This window comes from Mauremys mutica, chromosome 4, assembly GCF_020497125.1.
Source record: "Mauremys mutica isolate MM-2020 ecotype Southern chromosome 4, ASM2049712v1, whole genome shotgun sequence".
NCBI classification, from domain to species: Eukaryota; Metazoa; Chordata; order Testudines; family Geoemydidae; genus Mauremys; species Mauremys mutica.
The window spans coordinates 85,843,626-85,863,777 of record NC_059075.1 but is presented as its reverse complement, the minus strand read 5'-3'; the positions used below and the strand labels follow the sequence as shown (position 1 = coordinate 85,863,777).

The window sequence follows — 20,152 nt, the reverse complement described above, 5'->3', positions numbered from 1 at the left end:
CTTGTAACATGGTACCTAGTATTGGAGCAGCTTGCAAACAGTGCATGCAATAGGAGACAGAAATGGGAATTGCGTTCTTAACTCTAAATTTCTTTGCCTTTGTGAAGTTTAGTCAGGCCTTCCAACCAAGAATTATTTAAATTTACTTTTTTTTGGGACTTAATGGATGTCAAAGTTGTAGCTATATGGTTGTGTCTATCCTCCCCCTCCCCCCCCAGTAGTTTAATTATCCCTGGAACTCTTCAAATCAATTTCTATCAAGTGTCATTACACTGCTGGAGATGGTAAAACTCATCCATTGCAGATCTTCAGAGCTTTGAATTAAGCTATTCAATTCTTCATAATTCCAGCAAGTGCTTGGAATATATTTTCGTCAATTTGAACTTTCTGAATTAAACAATAGCCCTCTGGGGAACCCAGAAACTTGCAACAATCTGCTGAGATAGCTAGAATCTTAGCATAATTCTTGGGGACAACAGAAAAGACACAAAACTGTGACCTGGTCTGAAAGTTTGCTACGTAAATGATACAAAGCATCCAGGTATAGATGGAGTTACTATAAGGTGGGTATATAACTGGTTGGAAAACCGCTCCCAGAGAGTAGTTATCAAAGGTTCACAGTCAAACTCGAAGGGCATATCAAGTGGGGTCCTGCAGGGATCAGTCCTGCGTCCAATTCTGTTCAATAGCTTCATAAATTATTTAGATAAGGCATAGAGAGTACAGTTATAAAGTTTGCAGAAGGTATGAAGCTGGGAGGGGTTGCAAGTGCTTTGGAGGATAGGATTAAAATTCAAAGTGATTTGGACAAACTGGAGAAATGCTCTGAAGTAAATAGGAAGAAATTCAATAAGAAAAAAATGCAAAGTATTCCACTTGGAAGGAAAAATCAATTACACTCATACAAAATAGGAAATTATTGCCTAGGAAGCAGCACTATGGAAAGGGATCTGGAGGTTATGGTGGATCACAAGCTAAATATGAGTCAAGAGTGTAACTGTTGCAAAAAATAAAAAAAAATAAAAAAGCGAGCATCATTCTAGGATGCACTAGCAAGAGTGTTGTAAGCAAGACATGAAGTAATTCTTCCACTCTACTCCATGCTGATAAGGTCTCAACTGGAGTATTGTGTCCAGTTCTGGGTGCCACATTTCAGGAAAGATGTGGACAAACTAGAGAAAGTCCAGAGGAGAACAGAAGAAATGATTGAAGGTCCAGAAAACATGACCTATGAGAAAAGATGGGAAAAACTGGGTTTGTTTAGTCTGTAGAAGAGAAGACTGAGTGGGGACATAACAGTTATCAAGTACATAAAAGATTGTTACAAGCAGGAGGCTGAAAAGTTGTTCTCATTAACCTCCGAGGATAGGACAATAAGCAGTGGGCTTAAATTGCAGCAAGGTAGGTTTAAATTGGACATTATGAAAAATTTCTTAATTATCAGGGTAGTTAAGCACTGGAACAAATTGCTTAGGGAGGTTGTGGAATCTCCGTCATTGGCAGTATTTAAGAACAGGTTAGACAAACACATGTCGTTAATGGTCTAGTTATTACATAGTCCTCCCTTGAGTACAAGGGACTGGACTATATGGCCTATTGAGGTCCCTTCCTGTCCTACACTTCTGTGATTCTTTATGATTTTATTATTCTGAATGAAATGCTGTCAAAGTGTCGTAGAAACCACAAAACCTATCAACTTTTATCTCTTCATAGGTAAGATATTTTGTATGTTACATTAAGGTTCAGATATGGTGCAGCATTTCAATGGAACTAAAATATGATTTGTACAGGAGGATCATAAACTTTAAGAGGAAAAAAGGTCATTAGGGACTATTTATTCCTGGTTTGTTTGTCCCTTTTTCAATGGTTCAAAAATATTGTCCTCTGTACCCTGGCAAATTATGAAATGTGTTATTGATGCTATGGGCAGCTTATGAAACTGGTCATTTTTAGATTTGATAAACACAAAGCCCTTTTTATAATTCCTTCCCATTTTTATCTCTCAATTGGATTTATAAACCTCATCTGTCCTTTAAACAAGGCAGTAAATATCTGGCAATGTGATGAAGAGTGAAAAAACTGTAAACTGGAATCTAAGAAGGTGAACATCCTATATTATATACTTGTCTAAATTGCATTTAGTGTTCATGAAAAGTGTCAAATTAAATGCACTGAAGACTAATGTCTTCTGTTTTAACGTAGGACAACTGCAGCAGAGAAAAGAGCACTACCATTATATTGCCCTGTCAATGGGTCTCTTAGACCTGTCCTGAAGGTACTCCCTCTATTGGGGAAACAGCAATTTATTTCCTATGGCCATTCAGCTCACAATGGAGACTACTAACAAAGATGCTAATTGAGGGCCATTTTATTGTGGTGGTTGTAAAAAGTGGACTCGGCTTTCAAGCCAAGCCAAGCAGCAATTTCATTTCATAGGCAGCAATCTAGCTATACATATTAAGATGACAGCATGAGGCCAGATGTCTTTTTGAAGAGGCAGGGCTGGTGATTTATTGGACTTCACCCGTTATGTGAAGCTTTGTATTTGATTCTTTAAATGTTTATAAATCACCCACCATGGTGGGAGCTGAAAAACAAATTACTCATTCAAACAAGGCATCATACAACCATTAGATGGTAACAGCTTTTAGTCACTAGTGGTCAGGTTCTATTTCCTCAGTGACCTAGAGGTAAAAGTATATATACCAGGGTTGACCAAACTTACTGACCCACCAAGCTGCATATGATAACCTTCAGAAGTTTGAGAGCCACAAGACATGCACAACCTGCTCTGCGGGATGGCGGTAACCGGGGCACAGGGCTAAAGCCCTGAGACCCGCCCCCCAACCCCACAGGGCAGAAAGCCTCCTGGTTTCACCACCTCTCTGCAGGGCAGAAGCCCCGAGCTCCAACTCTCCACCCAGTCTGGTAGGTGAAGAATGGGCAGGGGGAGCTCCATGAGCCACACTTTAACTGCAAAATAGCTGTGTGTGGCTCATGAGCTGCAGTTTGGCCACACCTGCTACATACCATGTTACTATCTGGCTTTGTTAATTTTCCTTCATCTGACTTGAGGATGAATATATCTAGTGAAGCCTGCTGAGAAAAGATAGAAGAGAAAAATCATTTAAACAGCTCCCCAGAAATTATCTACAAAGAGAGACACATGACTCACGTATTCATCTGAAATGGAAGGCCATATGAACAGCTATGCACCACCACAGTGTGTCTGACTCACTAGCCTAGCAATGATTAATGGGATCACTGAGAGGGTTGTTATTGCCATCAACCCACAAATATCACAAACTGCCTCTGCTGTGAGCTCACTAACAAAAAGTCAGGCAGACAAGAATCTAGATCAGAAAATGGAAGAGTTTTTTTCAAGTATGGGTTATATGTCTATATTTCACACACACATTTAACCAAAGCAGATGAGCGATTTTGAGTGGAAAGTGAGTGGGAAGCAGAATAGTTTAAAGGAAAAAAGCAGTAGATTTGGAAAATGGAGAAAGAAGCAGCTACATAAGTCTTATCTATTTTCTCAATAGACTTTTGCGAGCAAAGATGTTGTAAACCAAGGGCTTACAATCCATTTGAGTTGTAAAAGACTCAGCACACAAGGCTCTGGTAGGCATGCAGAGATACTTTTTGTTTTCGACTGACTAGTAGTGTTCTCTATAACTAAGGAAGCAACACTAGGTGCACTGGGCATCTGTTTTAGGGAGTCACTGAGTGGAGGGCTTTGCAGAAAAAGTTCTGTCTTGCAGAGCTCCTAAACATAATTAATTTCTGTAGGGCTCTGACCCAAATCATGGAACATTTTTTTTTTTTAGTAAAAAGAAAAATGTTCAGTGGCATTTCTTCAGGAAATGCAATGATAATTACATCTGGCCAAACAAATAATCATCTACTATTATGACTACTATATTTTTCCCAGCAGTCTTGACTTCACAAAGCAAACCTGTCCTCGTATTTAAAAATCTATTTAGTATTTGAAAAGATTCAACAAATATCACAACATAACACATGACAGCCTCTGGATTCTTTGCAAAGTATATAACCTTGGTCCCCGGAGTTTGAGCTTCAGAATTGGTCATTCATGTCATTAGTGGGTAGAATCCACACAGTGGATATAGACATACTCAATTTGATTGAATCCTCTAGATCAGTTCTGACACTTCATGACTATTTATAGGTTCAAATATGGTTGAATTTGCCCAAACTCCTAGTATTTGTGAAATATTCATGATTCCCCCCTCAGTATCCAACTACCTCTGCTAGTAATCATAGTGATTTAGATTCTGAAGAATCAAACATTTTACATGTAGCTCAATGGAATTACTCTGTATTTAAACTATTGTAAATGAGATTAAAATATGCATGGATCACTAACTCACCACTAAAATGCAGCCACCTCTGAGGTAAAACCATAGCGGTCATTATTGTGCCAGCCACACAACACAACAATTTCAGAAGGGCAAATGAGTAACTTCTCTGACTGAAACCACTAAGGAACATAAAATGTAATTACCCAAGCTGGAATTGGATCCAGGTTCCACTGGATCTTTAATGACCACAAGCACTTAGGGCCTTTGTTTTATGCTTCATTCGAATGATGGATGAGTATCATTTCCACAGTGCAAAACACAAGGCTGCTGGCATATAGAAAATGGCTCATCAGGAAGTTCAAATAAGAAAGGAGATTTCACTCTTTCACATAAAAAGCCCATCGTTTATGTTTGACTCTGAAATGTATGATCCACTTATTCCTTTCAGAATGAAATATCTACTAAGTCAGATGTTACGCTGCTTAAATAGTAAAGAATACCAGATATCAGACTGCTCAAGTTGCTAAATTAGATGCTCCTTTTCAAAGGGAGAAATGATTGCTGTACTTAGGGAACTCTCTTTTCCAGCAAACCTTAAGGGTTGGACAGATTTTCATCTGAACATTATAAGAAGTTTGAAATATCTTTGATGCTTACTGCCTTGAGGTAAAGTAATTTTTGTTACATTTAAGCTATATCAAACACAAGGCAACTGGCTAAGATAACATGAAGACCCCAACTGCTTTTATGCTTGTTAGTTGTCCAATATCAAACATAGTATCAGCTTAAATATCTGTTATTTCCTCTCTCTCTGGAGATTATGGGCTTGATCCAAAGCCCACTGAAATCAATGCAAAGATTCTCATTGACTTCAATGGGCTCAATCTGAATCAGATCCTATATCCTGCACGTGTGGGGAGAGGGATTCATAGTTCTTTTCTATGTCTAATGAACATGCGCCTATTGACTCTTTGCATAGTTGGCACTCCACCACACCTGCAATGCTGTAGTTATCCAGTAAGACTCCATTGGAACTATAGGAGCAGTAGGATGAACCTTATACATACAGAAGCAGAACAGGTGTACCAAATAGGTTCATGCCGACAAAAATGGTTTCATATTATGCATAAGAAGTTTTAGAAAGTGTGAAGTGGGTTTGCCTGTTTTTCTGTTACCATAATTTCTGATGATATATTTCCTCTACATAAATGCATTGGTGTAATACTGAATATAAAGAATTTGCCTTCTTCGTCTTCTTTCACTTATCCCACCATCTGGTGTCAGGTCACCGTTCAAGCATCCATCTTCTTCATCTGTTCAAGGAGGCACTAAAGTCCACCCATTTACCATCCTTTTTGATGCCATCCATCAATTGCTTCTTCGCCTCTCAGAAGGGCTGTGCCTCCCTATGACATCCTGCTTGGGGGGAATCGAGACCCGAGAGTCCCTGTGTTACCCCACTCAGCCTCAGCAAGTGAGTTTTGTTGCTGCTAAGCTACTTGTCTGCTTCCTCACACACCAGCCTCTCATGCAGAACCCAGGCAAAAAGCAGCAATGTCCAAAGAATGATATGAGACTAGATAAAGGACTGGCTAAATAACAAGCAGAAATTACCATAGGATGCACAATGTTTGCATTAGTCCACTGAGCCTGATGCAGGTGATTTTTTTTTAACCTAAGTACAATGAACGCACAGATCTTACAGCTTGATTCATCATGGTTAGAGATAGTGAGCAATGTAGCAATCGCCTTTCCTGCACTTTGCACACCATTACAAGAAAGCACCATAGATAGATATTTCTTACTTGTAAAATCCTAATTACATATGCATTTGCTCCAATTTGACAGTATTTGTCAAGTGCTTTGCAGCACTGTATGTTTCTCTGGTATGTTCAGTTAGTGATTGGGCCCCTTAAAATACATTCACCAATATAGTCACCCTTTGAAAAGGAACATCTAATTTAGCAACTTGAAAAGTCTGATATCTGATGTCCTCCTTAAGACCCAGAGTGAAACTGTACAGAGGGACGAAGGAAGAAGTAGCCATGCTGGGGAGCCTTGGAATGGGTTGTGGTGGGTTAGGATGAACAGGATAACTCAGCAGATCCAGTGACTGAGAATCTCTGAGAAGGGAATACATGCAGGGAAGGCCTGTAGCAGGAAGTCAATCCCATGGCTTCTATCCCAACAAAGTTTACTGCACACAACCTGGTTTCTTGGGCTAGGTGCTGTAAGAACATTTAGAGGAATGAAGGGTTTTGATTTGATTCAGACTTTTTGCTATTTGTTTTTTCAACTGTCTCTTTCTAAACACACGGCTCCTTTGCAAAAATGCTTTTGATATTTTCCATGACTAGAATTTATTGGTCAATAAACAAACTACACCTAGAAGTGCCTATGATAAAACCTTTGATTTCTGAGCACTAAGGGTAGTGCAGAGAGGGGTTCCATACTGCTATACCTACATAAGAACATAAGAACGGCCATACTGGGTCAGACCAAAGGTCCATCCAACCCAGTATCCTGTCTACTGACAGTGGTCAATGCCAGGTGCCCCAGCTGGAGTGAACCTAACAGATAATGATCAAGTTCTCTCTCTCCTGCCATCCATCTCCACCCTCTGACAAACAGAGGCTAGGGATACCATTCCTTACTCATCTTGGCTAATAGCCATTAATGGACTTAACTAGATAAATTCGTGGAGGATCTCTTTTAAAAACATTGTTATAGTCCGAGTCTTCACAACCTCCTCAGGCAAGGAGTTCCACGGGTTGACCGTGCACTGTGTGAAGAACTTCCTTTTATTTGTTTTAAACCTGCTGTCCATTAATTTCATTTGGTGGCCCCTAGTCCTTATGGGAACAAGTAAATAACTTTTACTTATTCACTTTCGCCACACTACTCATGATTTTATATACCTCTATCATATCCGCCTTAGTCTCCTCTTTTCCAAGCTGAAAAGTCTTAGCCTCTTTAATCTCTCCTCATATGGGACCCGTTCCAAACCCCTAATCATTTTAGTTGCCCTTTTCTGAACTTTTTCTAGTGCCAGTATATCTTTTTTGAGAGGAGGAGACCACATCTGTATGCAGATGTGGGTGTACCATCAATTTATATAAGGCAATAAGATATTCTCCGTCTTATTCTCTATTCCTTTTTTAATGATTCCTAACATCCGGTTTGCTTTTTTGACTGCTGCTGCACACCGTGTGGACGTCTTCAGACAACTATCCATGATGACTCTAAGATCTCTTTCCTGATTAGTTATAGCTAAATGAGACCCCATTATATATATTGTAAGTATAGCTGGGGTTATTTTTTCCAATGTGCATTACTTTACATTTACCACATTAAATGTCATTTGCCATTTTGTTGCCTAATCACTTAGTTTTGTGAGATCTTTTTTAAGTTTCTTCACAGTCTGCTTTGATCTTGACTATCTTGAGCAGTTTAGTATCATCTGAAAACTTTTCCACTTCACTGTTTACCCCTTTCTCCAGATCATTTATGAATAAGTTGAATAGGATTGGTCCTAGGACTGACCCTTGGGAAACACCACTAGGTACCCCTCACCATTCTGAAAATTTACCATTTATTCCTACCCTTTGTTCCCTGTCTTTTAACCAGTTCTCAATCCATGAAAGGACCTTCCCTTTTATCCCATGACAACTTAATTTACGTAAGAGCCTTTGGTGAGGGACCTTGTCAAAGACTTTCTGGAAATCTAAGTACCCTATATCCACCAGATCCCCCTTGTCCACATGTTTGTTAACCCCTTCAAAGAACTCTAATAGATTAGTAAGACATGATTTCCCTTTACAGAAACCATGTTGACTTTTGCCCAACAAGTTATGTTCTTCTATGTGTCTGACAATTTTATTCTTTACTATTGTTTCAACTAATTTGCCCGGTACCGACCTTAGACTTACCAGTCTGTAATTGCCGGGATCATCTCTAGAGCCCTCTTTAAATATTGGTGTAACATTAGCTATCTTCCACTCATTGGGTACAGAAGCTGACTTAAAGGACAGGTTACAAACCATAGTTAATAGTTCCGCAATTTCACATTTGAGTTCTTTCAGAACTCTTGGGTGAATGCCATCTGGTCCCAGTGACTTGTTACTGTTAAATTTATCAATTAATTCCAAAACCTTCTCTAGTGACACCTCAATCTGTGACAATTCCTCAGATTTGTCACCTACAAAGAACAGCTCAGGTTTGGGAATCTCCCTAACATCCTCAGCCGTGAAAATTGAAGCAAAGAATTCATTTAGTTTCTCCACAATGACTTAATCGTCTTCAAGTGCTCCTTTTGTATCTCGATTGTCCAGGGGCCCCACTGGTTGTTTACCTGTTCAACTGGTGTAGCTTAAGTTCCTCATGGCATGCACATGACAGTGTTTGGAAGGGAGCAGCATGGTTCTATCATTTCCAAACACAGACAACTTTGTTTTGCCTGTGAATGCCAGCAGCCCCACTGCCATGCTTTCCAATCTTCCAGCCGCGTTATGGCTACCCCCTGTCTGGGCAGGCCCTCTAACAGAGTTAGCACATCCAAACTGGGGAGGCATACTTTAGCCCTTAAACCCTAAATGGCCAGATTATACTTGGCCCTCGCACAGCTGTGAAGCTGAGGGAAAAGGGAAGGATGATGACACAGGGTGCTTTACAAACCTTGACACATGCTTGAAAAAAGTCAAAGAGAAGTGCAGCAGCCCCATGCTCTGGGAAATACAGGGATCAATCCCTTCCTATTTCCTGTGTACCTGACAGCATAACTGACCAGCAACAAAGCAGCTGCACACCCCACAAAGGTGTGTGTAGCAAAGTGAGACTCACTGGTGGGGCGCCTCCTGCTAGTTGTTCTGGGAATTAGCTTGATTCCAGCTCGGAGCGCCCTCTGTTGGCTGGTGGCTCACCTGCCTCAGGCCCCCATGTTCTTCCCAGACCCTGGTGCTCCTTACCATGGGGGTCTGCCTCAGCAGAACCCCCCACTCTCTGGGTCTCCCCTCCCAGTGGAACCCCCAACGCTCTAAGCTCACCTCACCTCAGTGGCTACCGCCAGCCCCTGTTCACTGGGGCAGACTGCAGTCTAATGGCCACTCATCACTGGCAAGGGGGGTTTGGGCCTGCTGCCGTTCCCTGCAGCCCAGTACCTCTCTAGGCCTTCCTGTCAGGCCGCAGCCTGGGAGGTCACCAGGCCTGAGCTCCCCAGCTCAGCCCGTCCCTTCACCAGCACTGCTCTGTCCATGGTACCCTTTGCTCCTTCAGGAAGCTAGGTCCATCTCTCTCCAAAGCTAGAGAGAGACTGACCCAGCTCCTGGATCACAGCCCTTTTATAGGGCCAGCTTTCTCCTAATTGGGCGCGGCCCCAGCTGTGTCTGCCTTTCCAATCACCCTACCTTTTCTCCTTGTTTTTCAGGAGCGGGATAACTGCCCTGTTACAGAGTGGAGTAATGGGCATGGAAAGGCCAAGCACAAAGGAGTTCCAGGATACATCCTGAGAGAGAATGCCTCCAAGTGCTCCATTTGGCATGGTATAGCTTAGTGTTAGCCCGAACACATGGCATCCCTAAATGGTACACTCTAGAATGAGACTAGTAAAACTAGTGAATATGCCATCTTTTGCTTAAGGGTCATGGAGTTTGGGCAACTTTCTTCAAGGTCACTTTTGTGAGAGACCTTCTCAAAGGCTTTTTGAAAGTTCAAATAAATTGTACCAACTGATTCTCCTGATCCAATACTTTGTTGATACAGTCACTGAACTCCAATAAATTAGAGAGCCATGATTTTCTTTTGCAGAGCCACGTTAGCTAGACCCTTTCACATCACGATCATTTAGGCATTTTCTAAATTGATTTTTAAATATAATTTCAAATCAGTTGATCCACACTGATGTAAAGGTCTGTAATTCCTGGGATTAGTCCTAGCACCTTTTAAAAATGCACAACATTTGCTACCCTCCAATCTTCTAGTACAGTGGCTGAATGTAATGATAGACTGCATTTTTTCTGTGAGGAGCTCAGCTGCCCTTGAATCTTTACCATCCAATCATGGTGAGTTGTTAATCTTTCATTTATCAGTTTGTTTCAGCACCTCCTCTTTTGCCCCACTCCTCCCAATAGTATTTCATCTTTATTACCTGAAAAGAGTAGTCTGCAGTAGGTATCTTCCCAAAATCCTCTGCTGTGGAGACTGATACAATAAATTGTTTAGCTTTTTTATTATGCCTTTAATTAGTCCTTATTTTACTTGAGGTCCAGAAGAGCCACTGATTTTCTTGCAGGCTTCCTTCTTCCGATATACTTAAAGCATTTCGTGTTGGTTTGCTTGTCGTAAAGATCTTTGCTCTTCAATGAGAATGAAATATTTAAGGAGCCAAATTCATGGCTCTGCTGGTCTATGAAGGCACATACCCACTAGACTGGTATCCCCTTACATTTCTAAGTACCATTTTAAAAAATGTAGTTCAGCATTCCACCACTTAGATACTGAAAGAGTACACAATAGCAGCTATCTTATTTTATAATAATTTTATTTCATCTGTTTTTCATTAAATATTAAGTAAAAAGGCATCTAAAGTAGATGCTGGAGTACTAGCAAATATGCATTGACATGCCAAGACACTATTGAACACACAAATTCTGCCATCCTCTCTCACCTAGAGTTCAGTGGGACCACTCAAGGAGTAAGGTACTATTCAACATGAGCAAAGGTCTCAGAATCTGACTTTAAGTGTTTCATACGATGATCACAGATGATAATCAGCATATGGATCATCTTGTCTACCCCCTTTATAGCAAACCAAAAAAACCCCATTAAATTTGATCTCTATTCAAAATACAGGTACAGTTCAGACAATAACTGCCAAATAGAAAAGTGGGGGTGGGGGAATCCATGCTTCTAATACAGCAATATAAGCAATGGATGTCCAACACAAAAATTAAACATTAGAAAAAAAATTATCTAATAGTACCAATGTCTGCAAATATCTGCAAGTACACCTGAACTGCAACATGGAAAGGTAGTCCCACAGTTGGGCTGTAATATTTCCTTAATTTGGATCTAAACTGCAAATGCCACCAGCAATGGTTCATTTTCCTTATCATGCTGCATTATGTATTTGCATATTTTACTTAAATGCTTGTATTAATTTCATTTTTAACCAGAGGCAATTATCAGCATAAATCCTACTATTTCAACATCACTGAATTCCCAGTGAGTCTGATATCATCACTTCAGTAGGTCAGCCTAAACTGATAAATTATAGACTATTTACATTCAAAAAATAAAGCCACCTGCTTTTCAATGGGGATTTTAATTGCCAGTTCATTTTACACTTTTCTCTGTGCTAAAGACAATTTGGGTCAGAGAAAGTTTAGCCAATGAGGAAAGCACTGTCATCTTACAAATAACGTATATGGGATTGCTGTGTTATTGAAGGACATCTTCAAATGCAGTGTGGCAAACAGAACACATTATTGATACATGTCATTTTGCTTCAGATGTGTATCAGTTTACAATAAGCTTCTGTAGAAGATTTCACCAGAAAGATTTAAGCTTTAATTTAAAGTAGCGTACAACCATTGTATTCTCTTTGGACAATATAGCAGTCATGGAGAGCATGATATCACATGTTAAAGTATACAGAGGTATCTATTTTTAGCATCACACGCAGCAGAAAAATACAGGCTTGTTTAGAGGAGACAAAAATCGTGCTGTAAAAACCTATTGTGCAAGCTTTGAGCAGGGGGTTGGACTAGATGACCTCCTGAGGTCCCTTCCAACCCTGAGATTCTATGATTCTATAAGAGAAGAACTTCTCAATGAAGTAACCCTGCTCCCTTTAATTCTCTTTTTACCAAATCTGCTCTTTTCTCCAAAGATCCTTAGGCAGGTGGGCACTGGAGGCCTGTTTTGTAAAAGAGTCACAATGCAGCCTTCAATTTTGAGCCTGTAATTTTCTCAGGCACACATATTTCTGGGTGAAATTATTACTACAAAATCCTGATTTTCATAGAGTCAGTTAGTGAGACATGCAAGTGACTTGATATGTGCACACATTTGTTTGTGCCTTCAATGTGGGAGGCCATATCTGAAAATCAGACATATCTCTTGTACTACATATATGCAATGATTTCTCAGATGCATAGCTCCATTTCATTCTGCAATCAGTTTGCATACCAGATTCATAAACTTCACTGTGATTAGGTCAGCTTTATGCAACAAATCCCAGTTCCACAGTCCAGTGGCACATCCTACATATCTCCACAACAAAGGGATCCCCTTTCATAGCTCACAGTTGTGTAGATTGTATCTGCAAAACAGTAGCCACTCTCCTGAAATATATCCCTAATTGTTCAATAGAGGGTAATAACCATATTTTCACTGCACAATGGGAGTATTGCCACTGTCACTCTTTCTCCACTCAGTCTCTTTATTCTTAAAGTGATAGCATATGGAATTATAGATCTGCCTCCTCCCTGTCCTGTACCTATCTGCATTTTGTTCATCCATTCATTCTCTCATCTACTTATTTTCTTTTCAAGAGATAGAAAAGACTTTTCTTATATTGTTATTTGACCTGAGAACAACATATAAGTGGTGAAAAGTATAGGTTCCAACAGTGCTGGACTCAGACCTCTCTAGCAGTGCTGAGAAACCCTACATTTGTAAAATCTAAGAGTTCAAGACTATAGTTCTTAATCAAAATTTTTCACTGAGGCTCCTAGAACCCCTACAAGAAGGAAACTAAGATTAATCGGAGAAACAAAGGGACAGAGAGTAGAGGAACCCAGGGCATGTCTACACTATATCTGAAAGTGAGCCTTGCAGCCCAGGTCCACAGACTCATGTTAGCAGGGCTTGTGCTAACACTCTAAAAATGGCTGTGTAGACAGTGCTCAGACACTGAGGCTTGGGTTGGGGTTTGGGCTCTCAAGCCCGCTCCCCCTTCCACCCGGCTTCAGAGCCTGAGCTCCAGCCCAAGTCAAATATCTACATAGCTATTTTTAGTGCACTAGTGCAAAGCACACGTTTGTGGAACTTGGGCTGGGAAGTTTGCCCACAGATGCAGTGCAGACATGCCCCAAGGGGCTAACTCAGAGTCATTTACTCCATGTGAACCTTAAGCAAGTCATCTGATCTTTTTGTATTTCCATCAACACAGGTACCAAACAAGTATGTCAACAAATGTTAACTTTATAATTGAGTCCCAAATCAATGGGAGTTTCAAATGAGTAAAGCCTGAATAATAACTACAGCCAAGAGCTGAGAGCTCATGTGCTTGAACTGATTGAGCAAGCTAGATTGAGAATACAAGTTACAGGAATGAGTCTTAGTGGACTGTAGACACAATAGAAGCAGCTAAATAAGAACATCTTTATCGGGATTCCTAATAGTCCACTATAAATTGGCTTTAGTATATGCATCAAAAATAAAATATATCCACTGTCAAAGCTAACTGATAAAAGTAGATAAGCCTCATTGTCAAGAAATTATTTAAGTCATTTTGCATTATAGTAGCATGGTCAATATATTAGACAGACAATAACAATACACTAATTACTGGACAGTTTTTATACAAGAAATGGTTCCATTTGTTTGTTGTTTTTTTAAACCCAGCCAATTATGACCCAAAACAGCAGAATGTAGCTGCTTCAGTATTGGCTTCAGTTCAGACTGGAAGAACAAACACACAGCATTTACTGCATAGTGTGCAGCACTGAAGACACTGAAACACACAGAAAATAAAATCTAAACTCTTTTGTCTTGGTAGCCTGAGCAAATAGGTTTACATCTTCCTCTGGCATCCCTTTCTTCTTATTAGTAACAGGCAAACTGAACCAGGGTCTCTGCTGAATGCACAGAAAAAAGGGCACAGGGGAGAGTGCTGTCAAGGAGCCAGTAACAACTCTGGCCCAAGGTGCAGAACAGAGCAGCTGGGAATGCTCTAATACGGGCCAGCTGACAAGAGCCCCCAAGAGACCATCTGCCAGCTGAGCACAGTCGACTACACCCAGGCCTTCTCCTCACACACATTTATTGCCTGAGTCATGAGCTGTGGGGAGCGTGGTGTAGGAGCATCTGTGCTACCTCTGAACCCACAGGGAATTGAAGGAATCCCCAGGTTGGGGGGAGGATGATGCCAGTCTCTGCTCCCTATGTGCCATCTGAGCAGCCCAAAGAGAACAGAATGGGGCATAGAATCTGTCCCAACTGATCTCTTACACATTTTAAAGCATTTACTTAGCTAAATCGATGTAGGCATTTTATCAGTCTCTGGATTATTGCTTCTTTCTACTTCTCTTTTCCTTTATAATAAACATCTATTTAGCAAGAGAAGTACATGTACTATCATCTTTATGCTGCCAATAGGTTCTTTAGTTTCCATACTAAACATTTGGGACCAGATTCTGCAAATTACACAAAACCACACTGGGAAGGGTGGTGTGGAATCATACAACCCCAGCGGGTTCTGCAGGGATTTTTCCGCCCTGCATGCACATTCCCTCAGCAGGGTGCAAATTTGGACAGTTCTGGCTGGCACGGCAGAAGCACTGCCATGCTTTCTTCTTGCCCCTCCCTCACACTTGATTTGGTTTGCACCCCTAAAGCCAGTAGGAGGAAACAACACCTGAAACCTATTGAGTGCAGAGACTGCAACTGTCGGGAGCCTTTGAACAGGATGTAAAAGGAGGGGTGGAAAGCCTGTTCTGCCTTCCCTCAGCCATGGACTGGCACAAGGGCCTGGGACAATCTAGCCCTTTCTTGGCATTTGGAGTTAGTCAATATCTGCACAGACATCAGATGCATCATATGCTTCCAAATCTATCTCTCACTGAGATGGATTTTGAGAGGAATGATGATGATAGTGAAGTGCAGTAAATATTACAATGTGTAAATACCAAATAGCTTGGAAAGAAAAAGACTTGGGATGGTGCTGAAAAAAGTCTAACCAGCATCACTCAGATACATTTGTACATTTTCAGTTCTGTGAGTGATGATGATCCCAGTAACTTCATGTTTAAATCAAATCCCAAGAGTGCAATAGGTTAAACTGCCAGTGGGATTATTTAATGACAATTTAAGCAAGCAAGGAAGCATTCCAAATTTAGATCTAATTTGTGAAACAGATTGAGAGAAAATCAGAACGTCACCTTCAGATGACACCAGGCATGACAGGTGTGGCAATTCTGGTTCATCTGGTTTGATCTCCATAAGCACTAACAAAGTCCACTGTAAACAGTGGCAGGCACTGCCTTGATCTTTTTAAATTACCCATGTTAAATGAAACAGTGTGTTCCAGGTAGGGAAAGTCAATTACCAAATAATCAAAATTTACACACTCACTGAAGAAACAACATCCAGAATCTAAAACAATGGAAGGCAACAGTTGCCCATTGAAAGTAATCTTTTTCTTATTACAAAAGAACAGTTTCAAGGGAGTTTTACCTTTCTCACAATGACTCCCTGTGAATCCAGAAGGGCAGGCACACTTGTTAGGGGTCACACATGTCCCACCGTATCTGCATCCCTCTTCACAGAATGCTGAAAGAGAAAAGCAGGCTACTATACAACACAATTTCAACATTTATTGTACATTTGTGAGGTGCCAAAGAAAGTCTTCCTAATATTGTATCTCAGAAAACAGAATTCAAAATGTTAAAATCCAACCCATCTGCAAACAAAAGGAGCAGGGAATCCAGGTAGCTGGTATGGAAGCCTACCTGACTGCCCTCATGGCAAAGCACTCTTCCAATAAAAGATTAATATCCACCTGTTGCAAATGATAGAAGAGAAAAAAATAGAGTATAAAACAACATTTAATGAGCTGACCTTAGCTCAAATGAACTCAGTAGGAGTTTTGCAATTGTGGGGCGCTGATCCACACAGCACTTGGTGGTGGCCAGCAGACAGCTGGCTGGTCACATGGTATTGGCTCCTCCTCCTTGCTTCCAGCTTATAAGTTTCATTCAAAGCCTATCAAAATGCAATACCCTCCTGAACTTGTTTTTCTGTTTAAGCAGTTGCCATAAAGAAGTTATGTAATCACAAAAGGGAGGCTAAGTGGACCTCACAGTTGAAAACAGGAAGGGAGATGGACCATGGGACAACTTCTGTATTGAGATACGGTTCACACTATGAGAAAGCTTGAGAGCCCCTGCCTTAAACTTAACTATCCAGTAATTATGATTAAGAAAACCAATGTATCAGGCCCATTCTTATAAACAATGCTTCTGTTTCTTCTTTTACACCACTGTAAATAAGGAATAACTCCACTGGACAGAGCCGGTGTAACCACTGGGCAAACTAGGCGGCCGCCTAGGGCGCCAAGATTTAGGGGCACCAAAAAGTGGTGTCCGGCATCCCGGGAGTCAGCTGAGCGAGGCAGGGTGGGGAGTGAGGCCTCCATAACAAACCCGCCTCCACAGCAAGGGGCGCCGCGCAGGACGGTCAGTGGGAGCCTGCGGCAGAGCAAGGAGGAGACAGCCGGCCGGGTGCAGCGACCAGCGCGGCCAAGGGACGGAGCCGTTGGAGGAGGCAGGACGTGGTCCTGAGCTCAGGTGAGCTTTGCTCTCCAACACGCTGCGCCTGGGGCCTGGCACAGCCTCCTGGGGCGAGGGAAAGTCAAACTAAACCCTGCAGCGCAACGGAGGGGAAAGGGCTGGCGCAGATGCCGCTTCCAAACACCCCTCCCCACCCCGGCGGCACTGTGCCAATGCGGGGAGCCAGCCCTGATCCCCAGGAGATCCTCACCTGCTCCCTGGGAGAGCCTGGCTCTGCCCTCCTTGTCCCTGGGTCCCCCTCCCCCCCCCCGGAGGGCAAAGTACTCAGAGCCTGGGAACATTTAGAGACCCTGCAAGCTGGGGGCATTCTTAGCCTCCTCCTTGCTCATAGGTTCCCCTGGGCCAGAAGGGACCGTTGTGATTATCTCCTCTGACCCCTTTGTATTAATTCTAATGAACAATGCCACATTATGCAGTATTCATTTCCGGGGGGGAGGGGGAGATGGGGGGCGCAAAGTGGAAGTTTTGCCTAGGGTGCAAAATATCCTTGCACCGGCCCTGCCACCAGAATGAATAAAGTTACACTAAGAGAAGAGAATCGGCCTTCTGTTCTAAAACTGTTCTTACTTTTTTTCAATAAGAGGTCAAAATGAGCCTGCTTCTGCTCCCACAGAAAGCTTTGGCAAGGACTTAATTGAGAGCAAGAATGGTCCCAGTGTGAAGCACATTCTTAAGAGCATATTTCCTGCCCCTTCCTCAACACACATTACAGTTCTGGAGGCACTCAGTGGACTAAACCCCACTAGTGAGTGAAGCTAAAATTAATATTTAAACGGAATTCAGCATCTGTGTTAATAACAGAACCACAAAGTGCATCTGCAAGCTAAAATCACAGATGGAGTGTTGGCAACGAGATGTTACAAACCGTATAAAAAGACAAAGTGTTACATAACAGATGAGGTGTTTTAGATTTTTTTTTTTTTGCAAAGTACTAACAAGACTAACAAGGTGAATAAAATACCAAACATTAGGAAAATTTATCTTGTAATTTGTAACTGCTTGAAGGTGACAGAAGCAAATCATATCTCCTGACTGAATTAATTGCTAAAATGATCTGTCACTCTATCACTATACCTTGTAGCACAGCATTCTGTTTTGGTGAAGATGTACAGGAAGGGGAATCCTAAAATAATGTATAAAAATAGTAATAGAAGAGCACAAGGAATTCTAGGAATGGGGGAACCACTTGCCCAATAATATCCACTATTTCCTGCTGCACATATTCCATGTACTGGTCATTTGGAAGTTTATCTACTCTAGTTTCATCTCAATCATGTTCTAACTCATAAGTATAGGGCAGAGAGATGTTTAAAGAGCAACATTAATTTTGATTTCTCACTGAATATTTTCCAAAATATGAACAAAAAGGTAATTTCACACAAGACAGAAAGGAATATTAAGGCACATAGCCTTACAAAAACCGTAAATCTAGGAAAAACATGATGAGATTACAGAATTTCCTTATGTAATGTTTCCTAGAATATTGTATTCAGTTCCAATCTTAGCATTCCCAGGGAAAATAAATTCCTTAGCACTTGACAAAGTGCAAACTAAAACATTTAATCTTTATTGCTTGAAAGTGATAGCTAAGTAGGGACCTTACGGAAATAACATTAACATTCTGTGTGGCATGAAGATAATTAGTATTTGCAGCACAGAGGTTATAAAAAGCAAAAGTCATACAGAAAAGAAAAAAAACAGGTTGTTGTTTGTCAATCAGTTTCACCATCAAATAGCAAACAGTCTATCAACAGCATATACTGTACTATTTCATAAACGTGACAGATCATTCAATAAATAGGAGAGACACGAAGAGGCAAAGGAGAGAGACAGAGGTTTATTGCTCATAACTCATAATACACATACATAAGACTTATTAGAAACAATGGGATATACACATATGTAGTGAAGGTAGACTACAACCTCAATTAGGAAGGATTGTCTATTGTGTTTCCGTATTGCTATAATTGATTCTGTGAATATGACATGTTTGTTTCTTAGAATGAAGCTTATTTCTAGATCTGTATAGAAACTGGTTAACTTTCTTGCTATCCTTCAAGCTAACCAAAGAATGCTCCTCCTCCAGGAGGAAGTGGTTTATGCACAGGGTTGCCATTTTTGAGACTTTGGGCACTGGGACAAGACCATGCCTCACAGTACTGAGGTGCTTACAGCAAAATGTGATGACATTGCTGTGACACAGAGGACCACTGGTACCAGCTGGCAAAGAATTCACGGGTTCTGTAACTGTCCTATCAGGCCTGACAAACTCACTGTATCTAGCACACTGCTTTCATAATAGTTATCTATTAAGAATGTCATGTGAGATCTTAAATGGAAGCCAGTATCACACTGATCCTCAAAATCATTGTGTGATGTCTGTATGTATGATATTCAAGACGTTGATATGTTCTAAAGTCTAAATCAAGGCAGGGTTGACAAACAGGTTTTGAGTCAGACAATTCACTTGATTCACAGACAATTCATGAGTCACTTGATTCACTTGTCTTGCTATCGGTTATATAAATTAAGCACTGCAAGTCAATACAATGTAAGACACATCTGCATACGGAGTAAGCAAGAGGATACAAAAACACTGGAGACTAAACTACAGTGGGTTATCCTCTCTCTGGGAGAAAAATGAACTTTGAAGAATAAAATAGAATGCAAGGAGACATTTTGTTATTTCATTCACTGAAAAAATGTTTTGAAAAAAGAAGGGTGTGTTCATGAATGCTTGGATCCTGATTTGACTGAAAACCTGATAGCTCTCAAAAAGAATGAATCCTTGGGGGAACATCTACTCTATTAAATAGGAAAGATAACCTTTGATAAGTGTAGATCCAGGTTTGTATTTTATTTTATAGATAACCATTTCTGTTTCCCTTATTCACTCTCTCTTAAACTTTGCTTTTGATAATAACCTTTTTTTTTCAGTGTTGGTGTAGCTGCATTGACCCCAAGGAATTAGAGAGACAAGGAAGATGAGGTGATATAGTTTATTGGACCAACTTCTGTTGGTGAAAGATACAAGCTTTCAAACTACACACAGGTCAAAAGTTGATCTGAAGAAGAGCTCCCTGTAGCTTGAAAGTTTGTGTCTTTCACCAACACAAGTTGGTCTAATAAAATATTACCTCGTCCACTTCTCTCTATAATAAACTTATGACTGTTTTTACTATACATGTACTTCAGTGCTGGGTTGTTATATTGGAGCTGAACGTCAGTTAAAACAAACAAGCTCTTGTATGCACT

At 40.8% G+C, this 20,152-nt stretch overlaps 1 protein-coding gene across 6 annotated transcripts in view; it reads right to left on the bottom strand.

The window, feature by feature from the left end:
* NELL1 (neural EGFL like 1) overlaps positions 1–20,152 on the bottom strand; it is a 436,046-nt gene that overhangs the window by 87,015 nt on the left and 328,879 nt on the right. For 5 of the 6 annotated variants that reach the window (XM_045015869.1, XM_045015870.1, XM_045015871.1 and 2 more), the window contains one exon: positions 15,783–15,878. The exons of the other annotated variant lie outside the window; for it this stretch is intronic. In XM_045015869.1, the coding sequence (XP_044871804.1) occupies positions 15,783–15,878 (96 nt within the window). The remainder of the gene's footprint in view (positions 1–15,782; positions 15,879–20,152) is intronic. 6 annotated transcript variants of the gene reach the window in all.